General features: G+C 48.2%; 1 protein-coding gene across 3 annotated transcripts in view; it reads left to right on the top strand.

The window, feature by feature from the left end:
* MYO16 (myosin XVI) overlaps positions 1–19,281 on the top strand; it is a 3,167,675-nt gene that overhangs the window by 1,150,581 nt on the left and 1,997,813 nt on the right. For all 3 annotated transcript variants that reach the window (XM_069636567.1, XM_069636564.1, XM_069636566.1), the window contains exon 10: positions 7,207–7,357. In XM_069636567.1, coding sequence (XP_069492668.1) covers positions 7,207–7,357 — 151 coding nt within the window. The remainder of the gene's footprint in view (positions 1–7,206; positions 7,358–19,281) is intronic.

The raw sequence follows: 19,281 nt of genomic DNA, 5'->3' as shown, positions 1-19,281 counted from the left end.
TACAGGTGTCATCATCAACTATGGGGATATGGTCAATTGAGTGGTTTAAGTGACTTCTTACAGAAGGCAAGAAGGAAGCTTAAGAAATCTATGATGTCACTCCTTAGAAGGATTTTAACATGTATTTGAAAGCTAGACTTGTAGAATTGTATGCTGCTCTTAGACCCATGACATCATTTCCCCACTTGCAAGAAGCTGTGTAGGATGGAGGCATGTTGGAACTAAATCCAACATTACTACATTACACATTACAGATTTCCATTCCACTCAGCAAACAGTGGCCCAAAAAAGGAAACGAGAAAATACCTAGCAGATAACATGATTTGGCCTGGTGCTTTGATGCCACAAGAACTCGTTAATAATGAAACCATCCTCAAAGTAATATGATACAGCATTCAGAAAGGGAAATCATTGCTAATGGCATCTGATGGGAGCAATTCATGAAAAGGGAATACATCAGACGCATTGGCTTTTCGGAGTTTCAGGAGTCTGAGAGCTAGGGACTACATCAGCCTTGATCCCTCTGCATTTACTATTTTGGCTAAGGCTGATTAGAACCTGAACATCTGACAGAATCACAGCTCAATTGTAACTGATCCACTGTTTGCAAGCTATTCATTTTGTTTTGTTTATTTCTTGGTAGGCTTTTTCTGCCTCTGCAGTAGGATGCTTTCTGTAGGCATGTTCACACGCGCGTTTGGTTCTTCTGAGGGCGATAAGATCATCATTGAACCAGAAGCTAGATCGCTTGTCTGAGCGTTTTGCCTTGGTGGTGAGCGGTGCTATAGCATTAACGGTTGCAGTGAGGCAGTTGTGATATATGTCTGCTAGGAGACAGGGGTTGTCACTAGTGATCGAGGTAGAATCTAGGATTTTTGAAAGAGGAGGCGTGAGGTTTTCTGGCGTGAGTTTGCGGGCGATTCTAGTTTCATAGGTAATCATGGTTTGAGGTTTCTTTTGTGTGGGTTCGGAGGGATTGATTGTAAATACAATGTTATGGTGATCGGTCCAAGTAAGAGGGGAGATGGCCTCAATGGTTATGGGGGTATTAAGGGAGAGGATCCAGTCAAGAGTCCTGCCTTTGATATGTGTGGGTGCATTAACTAGTTGGCTGAAGCCCATGTACTTCAGGGCGGAGTGAAGTGATTCTGCTTTGGCATCTTGGCTATCATTGAAACCTAGGTTAGGGTCACCCAGGATGATGTATTTTGAGCTAGGTTTTATTAGTGGAGCTAATAGCAATGGAATTTCAGTCTCTGGGTGGTTGTTGGGGCTAGGTGCTCTATAAATTACTATTAAATTAATCGTAGTTTTAGCATTTATGGGAAATTTTACGAGTAATGTTTCATACCCTTCAATACTTTCGATGGGACAAGATCTAAGCTGTAATTTAGTCTTGACTATTATAGCAACACCGCCTCCTTGTGAGTGGGTCCTATCTGTTCTAAATATGGTGTAGTCGGATGGGATTGCCAGAGTTAGTAGTGGACCTGATGCTTGATGGAGCCAGGACTCTGTGACTACTAGTATGTCGAGCTGTGATTCCATAATGAGGTCGTGAACTTCTATAGCATGCGCCCCTAAGGAGCGGGCATTGATAAGCGCTCCTTTAAAGGTGGATAGTAATTTATTGGGGGTGTCCGGGGCTGGTTTGGAAGTAGTGTTGGGTTTCTGGCTAGGAGTATGGTTTTGATGAGGGGGCAGTACTCTGGGCCTAATTTGTTTGGGAGGTGTGTGTTCATATTTGACTGGGTTGGGGTGGTTGAAAGTACGAGACCTTAATCGGAAGTGTCTTGCTACACCTGTCACGGGGTTAGAGAATTTTTCAGTATGGCTGTGGTGAGGTGGCTCTGCAGTGGGCAATACGTGTGAGATTGGATCAGGGCTGATAGCATGATGCTTGATGGCATTCAGGTGGGACTTGCGCTGTTTGGGAATGGGGGAGTAGAGGGAAGGAACGGTGTAGGACATGGGATAGGGTGATGCCGGGGGCATGCCGGCTTGCTGAGACCGTTGTTATGGGGCCAGTAGTAGTGGCCCAAGCAGGGTGTGTGGTTGGGGAGAATGCAGAACGGGAACATGATGAGGGGCAAACAGGTTTGCATATTGGATTAGTGTCAGGGCGAGCTGCGACCATAGGGCACAGCGCTAGCTCCTCAAAGTGGTCTGTAGGTGACCCTGGGGCACAATACGGCAGTCTAATGTGGTCTATAGGCGACCAAAGGGCACAATACAGCAGTCTAATGTGGTCTGTAGGCGACCAAAGGGCACAATACAGCAGTCTAATGTGGTCTGTAGGCGACCAAAGGGCACAATACAGCAGTCTAATGTGGTCTGTAGGCGACCAAAGGGCACAATACAGCAGTCTAATGTGGTCTGTAGGCGACCAAAGGGCACAATACAGCAGTCTAATGTGGTCTGTAGGCGACCAGTATTTGAGACCGGGAGCACATTTCAGTAAAGAGGTTAAGATTACAAACATACAGTAGTGTCTCCGGTGCTGGCATGTACTTACAGTACGTTTTCATTGTCCAAGTGGTAGTCTATCGGTTGGAGAGTAGTAAAATTGTGCAGGGGGGGTGGCCACGCCACGCTCCCATGCGCGTAACAGGCGCAGGAACAGGCCTTTGTATGGCCTTTGTGTGCGCCGCCGTCAGATCCGCCTGCCGGCGGGAAAGCAGATTCAAATGCGAGGCTCAGCCTCGTTCTCGCGCCGCGAAGCGCCCGGCATGTAGGGGTCAGGCAGGGAAGCGAGACAAGGTCAGGCAGGCCTTGTTGCGTGCATCGGGTGATGCCGCAGAGCTTAACAGCTGTTTTCCTGGTTGCTGCAGTGAGGAGGGGGCTCCTGCCCTCTTCCCTTGGCAAAGGGGACGGAGTGAGGGGTCCAGGGCGCAGGAACAGGCCTTTGTATGGCCTTCGTGTGCGCCGCCGTCGGATCCGCCTGCCGGCGGGAAAGCAGATTCAAATGCGAGGCTCAGCCTCGTTCTCGCGCCGTGAAGCGCCCGGCATGTGGGGGTCAGGCAGGGAAGCGAGACAAGGTCAGGCAGGCCTTGTTGCGTGCATCGGGTGATGCCGCACAGCTTAACAGCTGTTTTCCTGGTTGCTGCAGTGAGGAGGGGGCTCCTGCCCTCTTCCCTTGGCAAAGGGGACGGAGTGAGGGGTCCAGGGCGCAGGAACAGGCCTTTGTATGGCCTTCGTGTGCGCCGCCGTCGGATCCGCCTGCCGGCGGGAAAGCAGATTCAAATGCGAGGCTCAGCCTCGTTCTCGCGCCGCGAAGCGCCCGGCATGTGGGGGTCAGGCAGGGAAGCGAGACAAGGTCAGGCAGGCCTTGTTGCGTGCATCGGGTGATGCCGCACAGCTTAACAGCTGTTTTCCTGGTTGCTGCAGTGAGGAGGGGGCTCCTGCCCTCTTCCCTTGGCAAAGGGGACGGAGTGAGGGGTCCAGGGCGCAGGAACAGGCCTTTGTATGGCCTTCGTGTGCGCCGCCGTCGGATCCGCTTGCCGGCAGGAAAGCAGATTCAAATGCGAGGCTCAGCCTCGTTCTCGCGCCGCGAAGCGCCCGGCATGTGGGGGTCAGGCAGGGAAGCGAGACAAGGTCAGGCAGGCCTTGTTGCGTGCATCGGGTGATGCCGCACAGCTTAACAGCTGTTTTCCTGGTTGCTGCAGTGAGGAGGGGGCTCCTGCCCTCTTCCCTTGGCAAAGGGGACGGAGTGAGGGGTCCAGGGCGCAGGAACAGGCCTTTGTATGGCCTTCGTGTGCGCTGCCGTCGGATCCGCCTGCCGGCGGGAAAGCAGATTCAAATGCGAGGCTCAGCCTCGTTCTCGCGCCGCGAAGTGCCCGGCATGTGGGGGTCAGGCAGGGAAGCGAGACAAGGTCAGGCAGGCCTTGTTGCGTGCATCGGGTGATGCCGCACAGCTTAACAGCTGTTTTCCTGGTTGCTGCAGTGAGGAGGGGGCTCCTGCCCTCTTCCCTTGGCAAAGGGGACGGAGTGAGGGGTCCAGGGCGCAGGAACAGGCCTTTGTATGGCCTTCGTGTGCGCCGCCGTCGGATCCGCCTGCCGGCGGGAAAGCAGATTCAAATGCGAGGCTCAGCCTCGTTCTCGCGCCGCGAAGCGCCCGGCATGTGGGGGTCAGGCAGGGAGCGAGACAAGGTCAGGCAGGCCTTGTTGCGTGCATCGGGTGATGCCGCACAGCTTAACAGCTGTTTTCCTGGTTGCTGCAGTGAGGAGGGGGCTCCTGCCCTCTTCCCTTGGCAAAGGGGACGGAGTGTGTATATCATATCATAGTAGGTGACCTGGGATTAGGAACCAGAATATCAATCATAGCTTCCCCTTAACCTCCATTCCAAAAAAGGGGTTAGTGTGGCGTAGCCAGTCTCCAGGGCCTGAAATGGAACCCCGCCCCAAAACAGGCATGGGAATGCTGTTTTTTTCAGTCACTTCACTGAGACCTGCCCTTTAGCAGCCTGTATCATTGAAATGCACTCCCAGCAACCAGGTGGTTGCTGGAAGCCCATCATACAATGAAGGTGTGACCATGCTGCACAGCCTGATTAACCCCACCCCCTTTGTCTTGGGGTATCCTGGCATATATTCTCCCTGACCTATTTCTGTATTCTGGGCAACCATTGCTCCCCTCAGGCGTGTGACCCTCCATGTCTGGCTAACTTCCACCCTATCTCCATTACCCTCTTCCTGGGCAAACTCTTGGAGAAGCTAGCCATCTCCCAGCGTAGCCACCACAATGAATTGGATGGTTGTCTCCATGACCACCAGTCTGGCTTCAGAGCGGCCAGAAGCACAGAAACCTCACTCCTGAACACTCATAAAGACTTGTTCACAAATCTCGATTCCAGCTCCCCTCCATTCTCATCCTTCTTGACCGTTCCTCTGCCTTTCATGCGGTCAATCATGCCACCCTTATAAATCGGCTCCGTGATGCCTTTGGCATCACGAACCTGGCTCTGGGCTGATTGACCTCCTTCCTCTCGGACCGACCTTCCCAGGTTCATCTGGGCCCTTTTCTCTCCTACATCTCACTTGCCACCTGTGGTGTCCATGAGAGCTCTATTCTCTTGCCTTGGCTTTTCAACATCTACATTGCCCCCTAGCCAATTTGATCTCTGCCTTCTCTCCTAACTTCCAGTATTTTTCTCCTGAAAGATTTGCCTTCTTTGTCTATTATTGCCAAATGTCCTTATGAAAGAAGGACATGATAAAAATGGAAAATGTTTACTACAACATTGAAGTTTGAAACACAAATAAAGACTGGTACACCTAAAAAACGTATTTGAGGTGTTAAATAAAAACTGCGGTTTGAAAAAGCCCCACCCACACTTACATTTCGGCCCACTATAGGCAGTATGTAAGTTTCATTTGGCCCTTTGGCAAACTCAGTTTTGCTCCCCTGCTCTAAAGGCTGGCAGGCTTGGAGTAAGCACAAATGTCATCAACATTCCCCCTGCCTTACTGGACTTCCAGAGGCACCAGGCTGTTGCAAAATCTCTCAATTTCCAAATAGGCCAGTCTGCCTCTGATTGCTAGTGTGGTGAAGGGAAGGAATGGAAATGGCAGAAACAAAGCTATACGAGTTAGAGGAAGAGAGTGGGGAGACGTACTCAACGTGTTCTGCTTCTTTCTCAATAGACAATGTGCACTTTGTTGGCTAATTTTGAATCACTTGAGGTTTCACTCTAGTCGTTTAGAGGAACCCCAATATCTACCCCTTGCTCTCTGAGCCAGGAGAAGCAGTTCACCTCACTAAGGAGGCTCCTCGTATTCTTGCTCAGAGGGTAATTCCGACACTTGAGCCTGGACTGACTTTTTTAAAATAGTTATCTTTCTCAGGTAAACTGAAAGAGAGCAGACGTGTGATTGGATCCTCGTGAGTTGGTGTCCATGGAACAATCTGTTCCCACTGTTGTGTGTTCTTTAGTAACACATTGTTTCATATTATTGTCCAACCCTAAAATATGGCTGATCTAGGGGAGAGGTTGTCCTACCTTGGGAAAGGCAAACATGTAATGCTGTATGACTTCAAACTAGTACAAAAAGGTTGCTGGACACGTATGCCAATATACAGGTGTCATCATCAACTATGGGGATATGGTCAATTGAGTGGTTTAAGTGACTTCTTACAGAAGGCAAGAAGGAAGCTTAAGAAATCTATGATGTCACTCCTTAGAAGGATTTTAACATGTATTTGAAAGCTAGACTTGTAGAATTGTATGCTGCTCTTAGACCCATGACATCATTTCCCCACTTGCAAGAAGCTGTGTAGGATGGAGGCATGTTGGAACTAAATCCAACATTACTACATTACACATTACAGATTTCCATTCCACTCAGCAAACAGTGGCCCAAAAAAGGAAACGAGAAAATACCTAGCAGATAACATGATTTGGCCTGGTGCTTTGATGCCACAAGAACTCGTTAATAATGAAACCATCCTCAAAGTAATATGATACAGCATTCAGAAAGGGAAATCATTGCTAATGGCATCTGATGGGAGCAATTCATGAAAAGGGAATACATCAGACGCATTGGCTTTTCGGAGTTTCAGGAGTCTGAGAGCTAGGGACTACATCAGCCTTGATCCCTCTGCATTTACTATTTTGGCTAAGGCTGATTAGAACCTGAACATCTGACAGAATCACAGCTCAATTGTAACTGATCCACTGTTTGCAAGCTATTCATTTCATGGCTGATTGTACAGCCTCCATTTGGGTACTCTCGGCATTCCCAGAACATAGTTCAGTCATACAGCGCCATAGACTCTGTTACTGAATTACAGTCAGCCCTACATCCCCAATCCACTTAATACGCAAGAAGAAGCAACAGTGCACCTGGCGTACTGCTCAACGGTACTTAAGTTACAAAATCTGTGTATGTTTGTAGAATTGCACATTTAGTTGAATCAATATTTGGCTAATCAGTGAACACTCATGAATATTCTGTTTGAGTTACTTGATCCTTTTTTTCTGCAGATATCTCACATGAAATTGTAAATGAAAGTGGCTAGAGCATTTGTTTAGGTACTCAGCTCTAGGCAGCGTGGAGTTACCTGCGCATGCGTGTATTCTCCTTCAGCAGGCTGCAGTGATATTTGGCAGATGGGATTCTGCTATCAGGCCACGTGCATTGCTATGTTTTTGGAGGGATTCCCTGTTGTATTACAGACCTAACCGTGGTATTGGTTCTTCCACACAGCAGCCCGTTGGCGTTGCCGATTGCAAAGCAAGACAGCCTCCTGGAGAAGGGCGCCATGTTCAAAGACTCAGGAAAGCCCCCCTGCAGACAGCAATCCCAAGACAATGCTGCGGAAAGCATGGCGGCGAATTTAACCAGCAAACTCGAACAGGTCTGTGCATGGAAATGATGCTTTCGAACATGGTGTTTCTTTTCTCAAACAAGTTTCTGGCAACTACCATGTCCCTTCATTTAAGGTATGGTGTCATAACTGAGAGCTATCCTTTGCATTGTGACTTCATAGAGCGGGCCAGGTTACATAAAATGTACACATGATTTGCAATTTAGCACCAGGTTCGGGAAATGTAGCACTAGTGCATGCATACACTGTAAAGCGCAGACTGTGCATTTTGCATTCGTCATTTCGGGGCAGGTGCTTTTGCTATACTGGTCACTCTGGGAAATCAGTGCAAATGTGAGTTGAAAATTGCCTGTCAGCTAGGTGTATTTATACTTCGATTGGATAATATTGCCCATCACTGTATGTCATTTAGGCCGTGATGTCTACTCTGCACTCAAACACGAGTTAAAGAGAAACAAAGTTGATATGACTGAATTTTGACCATTTAAACATAAGAGCAGCATCTCTAAATGCTCTTGTCAGAGATTTATTCAAAATGTGCTCCCCTCTGAGACGGTAATGCACTAATCTACCATCAACATTCGAGATAAATTAACAATACAGACGCAAATGGGGTTATTTTATAAGCAATGTAAATTGCATGCACGGGATTAGAACGTATGTCTTGTGGAATACCCATCATGCGGATTTACAGGTCCCCAGGTCGGAGTGCACAAGGAAAGAACAAAAACAAGGCAAACTCGCTTTTACTCTTTGGGCCTGATTTACAAAAACCTTTTTTTTTGTTTTGATAATTTTATACAAAAATGTTTTTAACATGGGAAATTCCCCTTGAAAATATTTGTGTGAATCACGCCCTTTACATTGTTCACTCCATTGTTACAGGTGGCGAGTGATCCCCAGGCCCCCCGCAGGCATACACACGCTCACACGCATGCACACGAAGGAACGCACGAGACACGTGTTGCTGGAACGGTCCCGGCTGCAACTGCCGTCCGGGACCGCCTTTATTAACAACGCACATGTGCGGCCCAGAAAGCAACATTCCTCCTTTTCTCCCCAAACAATGAACAACTCCAACATTAACAAAGAACAGTCACAACCTGGGAACACAGTAACAGTTCTCGACCTCTTAAGAGACGGGGTCCATGATGAAGTCCTGGAACCTCTGCGGGAGTTGTCGCCCCTCGAGGCTTGAGTACCTTCTGGATTCCTCTCGAGGCACTCTCGATGTCTCTGGGACCTCTTTAGGTACTTCGCCCCTCGGTGGTGGTCCTGGTCCGGGTCCCGGCGCCTCTGGCGGCACAGTGGGTGGTGCGGCTTCGATCCGCTTGAAGTACGACACGTTCCGCGTGATTGTGCTCTTGGTATTGGCTGCCGTGACCATACACCCCTTGACATGAGTCACTCCTAGAGGCTGGGCCTCGTACGGGAGGGACAGCTTACCCTCTGGCCTTCTGTTCCGGACCAGGACAGTGTCCCCTACCGCGATCAACTATTCGGGCAGGTTACTGCGGGCACTTTCCCACTTGTTCTTGATCCCCCACTCCATGCGTACACGGTTATTGTCAATCACCCCAGGGCGTTGCCCCTCCACTTCTGGTAGCAGTCCTCTGGGGCACCGCTTGAATAGACCTCGGCCGGCGTGACCCCGGTGGACTGATGTGGGGTCGTGCGGTACTCTCGCAGGAATTCAAAGAGTTCCCCTCCCCCATCCAGTGAGATTCTGAAGACCTTGTTGAGTGTCCGCATGAAGCGCTCGGCCTCCCCATTCGCCCTGGGCCAGAGCGGGGTGACTTTTCGCTGTTTGATCCCCCTTTCCTCACAATACCTGGAAAACTGCTGCCCCTAGAATGGCGGGCCGTTGTCCGAACAAAGCTCGGTGGGGAAACCGTGGGTGGCAAACATCTTCTCCAGTGCCAGGATGGTTTGGTCGCTGGCCGTGGATTCTACCGGCTCCACTTTGGGATAGCGTGACCATTGGTCGACCACTGTGAGAAAGTACAGTCCTCTGCCCATAGAGCCGAAGTCGGCATGCACCGTCCCCCACGGCTGTTCACTTCTTTCCATTGCTCTGATTGGTGGTCCTCTTTCCACTGGAGTGGGCGCTTGGCACGGTACGCCTGAGTGAACAAACTCATCCACCCTTTGCTCCGGGTCTGCGAACCAGATCTTCAGTCTTAGACGTGCCTTTGTCTTCGCTGTTCCTTGGTGTCCCTTGTGGGCCATCAGTAGCACTTTCATCACCAAGGCCCGCGGGATGACGATCTGACACCCTCTCAACAGAAAGCCGTCATCCGCAACTGATAGCTCATTGCATACCTTCCACAGCGCTTGGAGATCTCTTTGTACCCCGATCTCCCTCCTGGCGTGGTTATTTAGCACCTCTGTCCACTCTCCGCTGTCCATTGCCTCCTTGATGACCAGGAACACCTCATCTTCATTCGAGGCACCCGCAATCTCCTGGCGTGCCAGGGCCACTGGCAGGGCTGCCTCCACAACATTGCGCACCATCTCAATGCAGTCCACCACCTTGGCTGTGTCTCGAGGGCGTCCGGCCCTCGGATGTCTGGACAGATAGTCCGCTGGGTTGTGGGTGCCCAGGCGATACTGCAGCTTGACCCCATATTCTATCAGTGACAGCATCCAGCTCTCGATGCGTGGCAGTGGTTTGGAGGATGCGCCCGCCATAATCGGAATGAGCGGCTTGTGGTCGGTTATCACTACAACAGGTTTACCCAGAATGTAGATCCTGAAGTGCTTGCAGCTTCATAGGATATCCAAGGCCTCCCGTTCGATCTGTGAGTATCGTTTTTCTGTCTCTCTGAGTGCCTTACTGGCATATACGATTGGACGCATGAGCCCCTGAGGGTTCGCTTGCATGAGCACCGCTCCCAACCCCACCAGGCTGGCATCCCTGACTATCTCCGATTCCCTGTCCGGGATAAAGTATGCCATGGTTTCCTGGCCCGAAAGGGCATTCTTGATCTCAGCAAACGCCCTTTGTTCATCCGTCGTCCACGCCCATGCAATGTCGTTCCTCGTCAGGGCCCGCAAAGGCTCAGACAGAGATGCCAGGTTGCGAATGAATCGCCCACAATAGTTCACCATGCCGAGGAAGCTTCTTATCTCGGCTGGGGATTCTGGCGGGGCTGCCTCACGTATGTCTCTCACCTTCTCGAGGTCGGGCGATATGCCCCCTGCATGAAATACGAATCCGAAGAACTCGATCTGGTCCTTGAGGAATTCACATTTCTTTCGGTGTAGGGTCAGCCCTAGACTTTTGAGTCTCTCTAAGGCACATTCCAATCTTTTCAGGTGCTCGGACTCCGACTGTGCGAAGACCAGAATGTATTCCGACATGTTGATGATGCCTTTTAGTCCCGCCAGGGCTCTCCGTTGACGTTCTGGAAGACCTCCGCCACTGACGAGACACCAAAGCTGAGTCTTTTAAAGTGATATAGCCCCTCATGAGTCGTGAAGGTGGCGATGTACTGCGACTCCGGGTGGAGTTCCAGCTGGTGGTATCCAGACTTCAGGTCCAGCTTGGAGAAGACTTTCGCCCCCTGCAGCTCGCCTACAATATTGTCTAGCGTGGGCGTAAGGTGGTGCTCCCTCTTGATGTCGGCATTTGGCAGTCTCATGTCCACGCAGATGCGGACAGCCCCTGGTTGCTTGGGCTTTGGTGCCACCACTATGGGTGAGACCCACAGGGTCTCCACTCTCTCAATAATTTCCAAGTCGATGAGTGACTGAAGTTCTTTCTCCACCTGTGCCCTCAGGTGGAAGGGGATTCTTCGATGCGTGAGGGCCGTCGGCCTCACGGACCTGTCAATGTGGAGTCTGAGGGAATCGCCCTTCAGCTTTCCAACCCCTTGAAAGATGCTTTTGAACCGCTGCAGCAGGCGATCAATGTCTGTGTGATACACCTCCAGCGTGAAGTGTACGATGTCAAGGGCTTCGGAAGCAGCACAACTTAGTAGGGAGTGCGGGCTCACACTTGTCACAAATAACCTTGTCTTGATCTTATTGAGCCCATGTGACACCGGAGCTACAAAGACTCCCTGAATCGGCAGTGGTGTGTCCCCCCCGAAGGAATATATCCGGGCTTTGGACTCTTCCAGTTTGGGAGGACCTGGGAGAGCCTCGTAGTGTTCAGCAGCCAGCACACAGACCATTGGTGATGTGCCCACCCCTGTATCGATCAAGACGGGGGTGGGCACATCAGCAATGTTCACTGCGCACGTCAGTTGCCTGCTCTGCCTTGACCCTGTGGCGATACTCGAAATGAAAAAGATTTCCTCCTCCTCGGCGATGTCCAGATCTTGCATGCCTTGCTCAATCGACTACACACCCCTCACGCCCTGGGCATTACCCCCGCCTGACCTTGCTGGCCCCCTCGACGCAGCCACTGGGGTTGAGGCCCTGCACACTCTCGCATAATGTCCTGGTGAGCCGCACCGTCCACAGACTCTAGTCTTTGCCGGGCATTCCCCAGCATGAGGCAGATCATATCCACAGTACGCACAGGACTGCAGAGTTCCAGGCACAGAGGGGCTGTCCACCCTTCTTGGGGCCCAGCGCGCCCTATCTGGGACAGAGCGCCCGATGGCAAAGGCGTCCTCACTCTTCCCCGGATGCATAGGTGCGTCCATTTTTGCACCTCTGGACTCTGCCAGTTCATACGCTCTCCCAGTGTCAAGGAGTTGCGGTAGCGGCAGGCCTTGCTCCCTTAGCACCTGCCTTCTCAGCTTCCCGGAGCTGCACCCATAGATTAGATGGTTCTGCACCATCTCCTCCTCATTCACCCACCTGCAGGTGCTTGCGAGGTGCCTCAACCATTCACAGAACTGGTCCAAGGACTCTTCTCCTTGTTGCTTCTCCGCACACATCACAAATCTGTCGAAATTGACATTCGCCATGGGGAGGAAATGGTCCTGGAGGGCCTGTTTCACTGCATTCTAGCTTCTTTACCCACAGTAGCCACTTCGGTCCCAGCTTAGATGGTGGGCCTGTGGTATCAAATTCAGGCATGGTTGCCAGGGTACTATGCAATCTGTGTGGGACTGGCGCAGGGGCTCCCTCTTCTTCCCCCTCCTCTTCCATGGTGGTGACTGGGTTGAGGGTATCTCTGTTGGACTAGCACTGACCTTCAAGAGTCCCGGATGGGTGCTCAGGCACCAAAAGGCACAAGACGGGGGTGTGGCGGGCCTGCAGCAGGTGTAAGTGTTGCCTTCAGCCATCTCTCCTTTATTTTTATTTTTTTTAACCACGGCCCTTTTATCCAAACAGGGCCATGGAGTTTCCAAAAATTGTAGCAAATGTCTCAGATCACAGCCGGCGCATGAACACCCGTGTGGGCCGCAACCGCTGTGATCCGCTTGTCTTCCAAGCTGGCCGCCGGCCAAGTGCATAGGTTTGCGACCGCGTGGGGAAAGAAAGCACTTTCTCTGACTCAGCAGTAGCCGGAGCAATGCCTCATTCCCCGCCGTCGCTGTTCCTCGTCGCCAGTGTTACAGGTGGCGAGTGACCCCCAGTGCCCCCGCAGTCATACACACGCTTAAATGTATGCACACAGAGGAACACACGGGACACGTGTTGCTGCCGTTCCTCGTCGCCAGTGTTGCAGGTGGCGAGTGACCCCCAGGGCCCCAGCAGGCATACACACGCTCAAACGCATGCACACAGAGAACACACGGGACACATGTTTCTGGTACAGGGTCCTGGCTGCAATTGCCGTCCGGGACCTCCTTTATAAACAACGCGCATGGCTGACCCAGAACGAGGCTCGTGCATGCGCACACTGCGTACGTACTACGCAACATCCATCTCATGGATACATAAAGCCTGCCTGCAGATTGGTACAAGTATTTTAGTTTAATTGCTACTTGCTACCTTATTGTTGCTATTCCATGTTTTATACGTGCTATTAGTGTTATTATTGTGCTGCTGTCCTGCTAAATCATGTTGCTACGTGTTTTTACTTTGCTGCGCTCAATTTTAAAAATCACTTCACTTGAGGTTATTGTGTTTCACCTTTTGACTGTCCCTAGATACCATTTTGCACGTTTTAAATTGTAAGCTTGATCCTCACTGCTACCTACTAGTGCGATTTAAATCAGAGGAAATTCCTCCTCTGCACGCACTAACGCATCCAGACTACACTACCCAGAGGCAGCTGTAGTTCTCGGCGCACTCCTCCTCAAACCTGGTGCGAACGCGCCAGTGCGCACGGGTTCAACTAGTCTGTGCTAGTCTGTGCACAGATGAGCAGATTCAGCGGCTGGTAAGATTTCAGTCTCTTTCTCCTAACTTTGTCAAATGGGTATTGCCGAAATTCTGCAAGCCATAGCTAAGGCTAGAGAAGAATCATCTGTACGTACCATAGAGTTCAAGGAAACCCTAGCTAAATCTCAAGATACTGCCCATACTTCTAACATTCAGGATATTTTGGACGCCGATATGGGGAAGGGAGCAGTCCATGACTTTCCCATCCCTAATGTAGACAGAATGATGACAGTAGATTGCTCACAGACCACTGACTTTGATTATGCTACAGTTGACCCTCATTCCACTATAAAAACTCCCCTGAAAGCTGATACCCCATCTACGAAAGGATTACTCCAGACAAAATTAACGTTAGCTTTACTTAAAACCAGATCGCTGGTGAAACACATGACTGATGTTCACAACTATATCTTAGAACACAGTCTGGACATCATGTGTATCACGGAAACCTGGCTCACTGACGCACACGGCCCTACCATTGAACAGGTGATGCCCCCTTGCTATGTTTTCTTAGGAAAGCACCGGGACGGGAGCCTAGGAGGCGGTGTGGCTGTAATATGCAAAAAGGAACTAGGAATTTACAAAGTAAAAATACAGTGCATTGATTGTGACTTGCTAGATATCAAATTGCTCCCTGATTCAATTCATAGCATAAACCTGGTTTTAATTTATCGTCCAGCGGGTGAATCCTCTAAATTCTGCTAGGAGATTGTAGATGTTGTAGCCCCTTTATTGACAGCCAATTCTGCTTTAGTGATATTGGGAGACTTTAATCTTTGGAAGGGCCACGCTAAAGATAATAAATCTCTCGATCTTGAGAAGGCTCTAAATGGCCACCAGATAAAAATACATAATATTGTACCTATGCATATTAAAGCACATATCCTTGATAGGGTCGGAAGTGGAAACATCCTTCTTGATAATATAACTACCAGACCATGCATCTGGTTGGACCATTTATCAATCTCCTTCCAGTTGACACTCCCGTCTCTACTACCAAGAAAGCATGAACTGTCAAAATTGAAAATCGGTTTTCGGGACAAGACACAGATGCACATAACAGATAGGATTCTGATAGAAAACGGCTAATCTTAATGGGATTGCAGTTTGGGTTTTTCTATGGGACAGAGGCAAATCGGAATTGGTTGGACAGCACACAAAACACGGGCAAATTCGTTTTTTGTTATACAAAGGCTAATTCTATTTAGGCTATATTTTAATTACTATAGTTATATAAACAAAGACACTGAATGCAAGGGGGTTAATTTCGAATTTTAACCAGCTCGCACTGTGAATTTCCTTATATGGGAATTACTTAATTTACTTCAAAATGGTACTAAGGATTTACACACATAACAGAAAGAACTATGTACACTACAGACACAGACTAAGACAGACTCTTCTATGGAAAGGTGAATAGATTATACTGGAAATTTGGGATTTGAATTGGATTTCAATGGGGTGCAAGGGTCAAAAAGAGCAGGATATGCCGTTTTGGGAACTGGGGTTATGTGCTACTTACAATGTATGGTTGATTTTGGGATTCTGGAAAGCCAGTGAGGTCTCTGGACAGCTAGGCCAAGAGATATGGTCACTCTGGATGGCTTGGCCAAGGGTTTTGGTCACTGGGACAGCTGGGCCAAGGGATCTGGTCACTGGGCTCTCTAGGATGGGATCCGCTGCCTCCTCTCCTTTCTCCCTGGATTCTTGGGTGTGCCTGGATTTGGATGAATGCATGGATCTGCCTGGATCGATGTATCTGGTTTCCTGGATCTTGAATGGATTTGGATTCTTGAGTGAGTGATTTAGTCTTGAGAGTGAGTACCTTGTGTTTCTCTGTCTCCCCCTTATATAGCCAAAATGACATAATTGAATTTACAACCTGGGCAGAAGTACGCTGGAATTATTCCTCTCCTGGAATAGGACTGCCTACCAGTCCTCTCCCCTCCCCCGGGGCCAATTGATTCAGGAGAAATTACATCATTTCGGTGTCTGCATTTATGGTCTCTCTTTGTCTCTCCAGTCTACTTTTTACCAAAAATGAGTTATAGATCAAAACTTCAAACTTATACTAGCCACCACCATGAGCAGTAGATATGCAGATTCACTAGATCACAGGAATTGGATAATATGATCGCCGACTCTGTGCGAAGTAGCATCGCCTTTTGGCACATTTTTGCCATTTTTATAAAATGCATAATATTTAAAAATCTGTCAATTACTACACATATTCCCCATAACAATTTGGCATCATCCCACCTATTTTCCTATTTGTGCCATTTATAATGAACCCCGAAATGAGTCTTTCATGGCCATTTCAGTTCACCAAGTACTGGAAACATGTACCTGGTATTTTTACGCTTGTCCAAAAATCACATAGAAAACTGGCATAATACTAATTTACTACTTATTCAGGGTGCTGGGCAAAATGTCTTAAAATGCTGCAGTCCTTTAATGTCAATGGGGTGGATTTGCCACATTTGTGGGTGGTGCTGCCAACCCCCACAGCAAACTGTCTCTGTCAGGCTCAGCTTAAAACAAAGGACTTTTATGATGCCCTTTGAAGTTTGACAGTTCCTCCTTTAGAGGGGTGCTGGAGGAAATTGCACCTCTTAGTCATTCACCAGCCCTGCTGGCTTCCATTGTTCTTTCTTTGGGGGCTGCCGGCTAGTCTAGTAGGGCAGTGAATCCTCGCACTCCCTGCCTTTTCATATGTCATGCTAGACCGGTTCACTTATGGATGTGACTTTGCAGTGGGAGGTAGGGCTCTCCATTGAATTCAGTGCCTGGGCCAAAACCCAGTTTTACTGGTTTCAGAGTCTTTTCTAAGTAACCAAGTCTTTTGGGAACAAATATGATGTACATTATGTAACCAAACCCCCACCCACATATTCAATGACATTTCAGTGTGAGCAAAAGCTGTCATTTGACATTAGCTTTTAAACAGCATTTTCCTTATTTTCAAAAGAGCAGATTCACACGTGTGTTCATTTCATTTCAAGTTTACAAATGCAGTTTCTGCAACAACAGGATTGTCTTTCAATTAATCTTCTGGGGGTTTTGCATATACTGTTGGTTTATGGACACAAAAGGATGCTGCACAGGATTTCTTCGTTATTGACATGGAAAAAGAGAGAGAGCCACGCTGTTTCTTTCATTTGCTGTAATTCGAGTGTGATGATACACTTCCACAAAAAAGGTGGTGTACCGCCTATTTAAAAGGGACAGAGAGATGTTATTCCTCTCAAACCGAATGTCTGACCTTAACACATCTTTGTAATGGTTGTCTTCAAATTGTTCGTTTTACAACTGTTCGAATGACAATTGACCTTTTCACAATTGACCGAATTGTGGAGGTCAATTGTACCATATATGTGGGGGGAAAGCCCCCCCAACCCCCCACCCAACAACAAACCCCCAACACCCATATATATATATATATATATATATATATATATATATATATATATATATATATATATATATATATATATATATATATATATATATATATATATATATATATATATATATATATATATATATATATATATATATATATATATATTCGGTCAATTGTGAAAAGGTCAATTGTGACCCTTTAAATTCGGTCAATTGTAAACAAACAATTTGGGTAATACCCTTTGTAATATTTGTTTTTTCTTAATTTGTAGGTCAATCCTATACTACCTTAGCAGCCCATTTGTGGTGCTGTATTCCTAAGGAGGCAGAATTGGTGGGGGTTGACTCGAGCATGCGGGGGATTTGAATTCAGATATGATTCTATGTAATTCCTTGCTCAGGTTTTGAGTGTTTAGAAGTCTGTTCCCATAGAATGTTTTCTTGTTTTTTTTTTATTTCCAGTCTGTATGTTCTGTTTTTTCTTGCTAGGCTGTTTTTGTTCTGGGCTGTGGGGTCAGATCTCCAGGTCCGTTCCAGATGGTGCTTGAGAGTTTTGAGTGATTTGAGATTGGCGGTGAACCACCTGGGTGTTGGTCCTTATCTCTGAGAGGTCTGTTTTGTAGGAGTGAGGGGTGTGAGGGTGTTTGTAAACCATGGGCAGAAGGATTTGATCACTGGAGGTCCTTCCTGGAGGCAAAGTGTGTGGAGAGAGTTGAGCAGGGAGTGTGTTAGATCTGGGGTGATTACGACTTTGTTCCATAGTGGAATGGTAGGGGGGTGGTTGGCTGTGTTTGTGTGTTGCCTTAAACGCCAGCCGCTCTTCTCAGAAGTATGGAGAAGTACATTGTATGGAGCGCTGTGTAGATATATTTGTGGTGCTGAAAATCGCATCAAGAGTGTTACATCTCTCTTGGGTGGGTGTGGAGATGTATTGTTTTAGGTTGAGTGATTCTAGATTGTCTGTGAGTTATCGGGTCATGGGGTTTGAGGGTGAGTCAAACCATATTTTGAAATCCCCTAAGAGGGTAAGTGTTGGATGTAGGATGTGGTCGGTGGCCAGTGCTTCTTCAAGTTTGTCTTCAGTATATTGGGTGATCTTAACTACTGGCTTGGCCCCCAAGATGATCCCAAGGGAGCAGACCTGGAAGTTATCCTATGCTCCCTCGGTTTTGTTCAATTCAATCGTCATCCCTCTCATCAACTGGGACACACTTTGGACTGGCTTGCAGCCGTTAATGTACCTATTACTGATTTAACAACCTCGTCTTGCCCATGGTCAGATCACTATTTTGTCAACTTTGCAATTCAGTTGATCTTTCCCGTCAAACATAAAAGCAAAATCTCTCCTCCAACAAAGGGACGTAATTCCAAATTGCGTACTTTAGAACTGATCTCCCCATTGGTTAGACACCTGACCAACAACCTACTCCCTGAATCAGCTCAGGAACTTTCCACAATACTTACGGAAACCATTAATGATATCACCAATCGCCTAGCTCTGGAAAAAGTGAGAAAACACAAGCTAGTCATCCCCAATAAATCCTGGTTTACCAACGTGCTACGCAATTTAAAAGTGGCTATGTGTAAACAGTATTTTAAATTGGAAAACGAATCACTCAGCTGACCTGTGCATAGCCTACAAAGAGGCAGCCAGATTGTATAAAGTGGCTATCCTAGATGCAAAGAAGAATTTCTTTAACAATAGGATTAGCGAAGCACGGTCAGAGGCTAAGGAACTGTTCAAAATCCTTAAGGAGCAAGAATCGACACCTGTCCTTAAGGTTCAGGAAGTCGCAAAAAGATAACTAAATGGTGCCAGGCTATCCAAGACGGTATGTCCGCTAAACTACAGGGAATCAAAGCTAATATTAGCCAAAAAAAGGCAAGTGCCCTGAATGAAGGTAACACTCCTGAATGCCAGGAGCACACTACATGCCCCTCAATCCCGGAATTCTCTTTTTCGGCAATTAACGCTGGAAGAACTGACGGAGGTGGTCAAACACCTGAAAACTACTAGTTATAGGGGTGATCCTTTCTCAGCCATTATAATTAAAACATGCCCCCCCTTACTGCTAGAGGCTATTATGCAATTTGTTAATGCCTCCTTCAAAGAGAGTGTTGTACCGGATGGACTTAAACACTCCTACGTCACACATTTACTAAAAAAAACAGGCCTCCCCAAAGAGGACCCCCTGAATTATAGGCCCATCACAAACTCGGCCTTCCTGATGAAGATCTTGGACCGAGTTGCCTATAAACGAATA

Source organism: Ambystoma mexicanum, chromosome 7p (genome assembly GCF_040938575.1).
Source record: "Ambystoma mexicanum isolate Mex_15411 chromosome 7p, UKY_AmexF1_1, whole genome shotgun sequence".
Classification (NCBI taxonomy): domain Eukaryota; kingdom Metazoa; phylum Chordata; class Amphibia; order Caudata; family Ambystomatidae; genus Ambystoma; species Ambystoma mexicanum.
The sequence above is the reverse complement of the archived record's forward strand: the minus strand, read 5'-3'. Positions and strand labels throughout refer to the sequence as shown.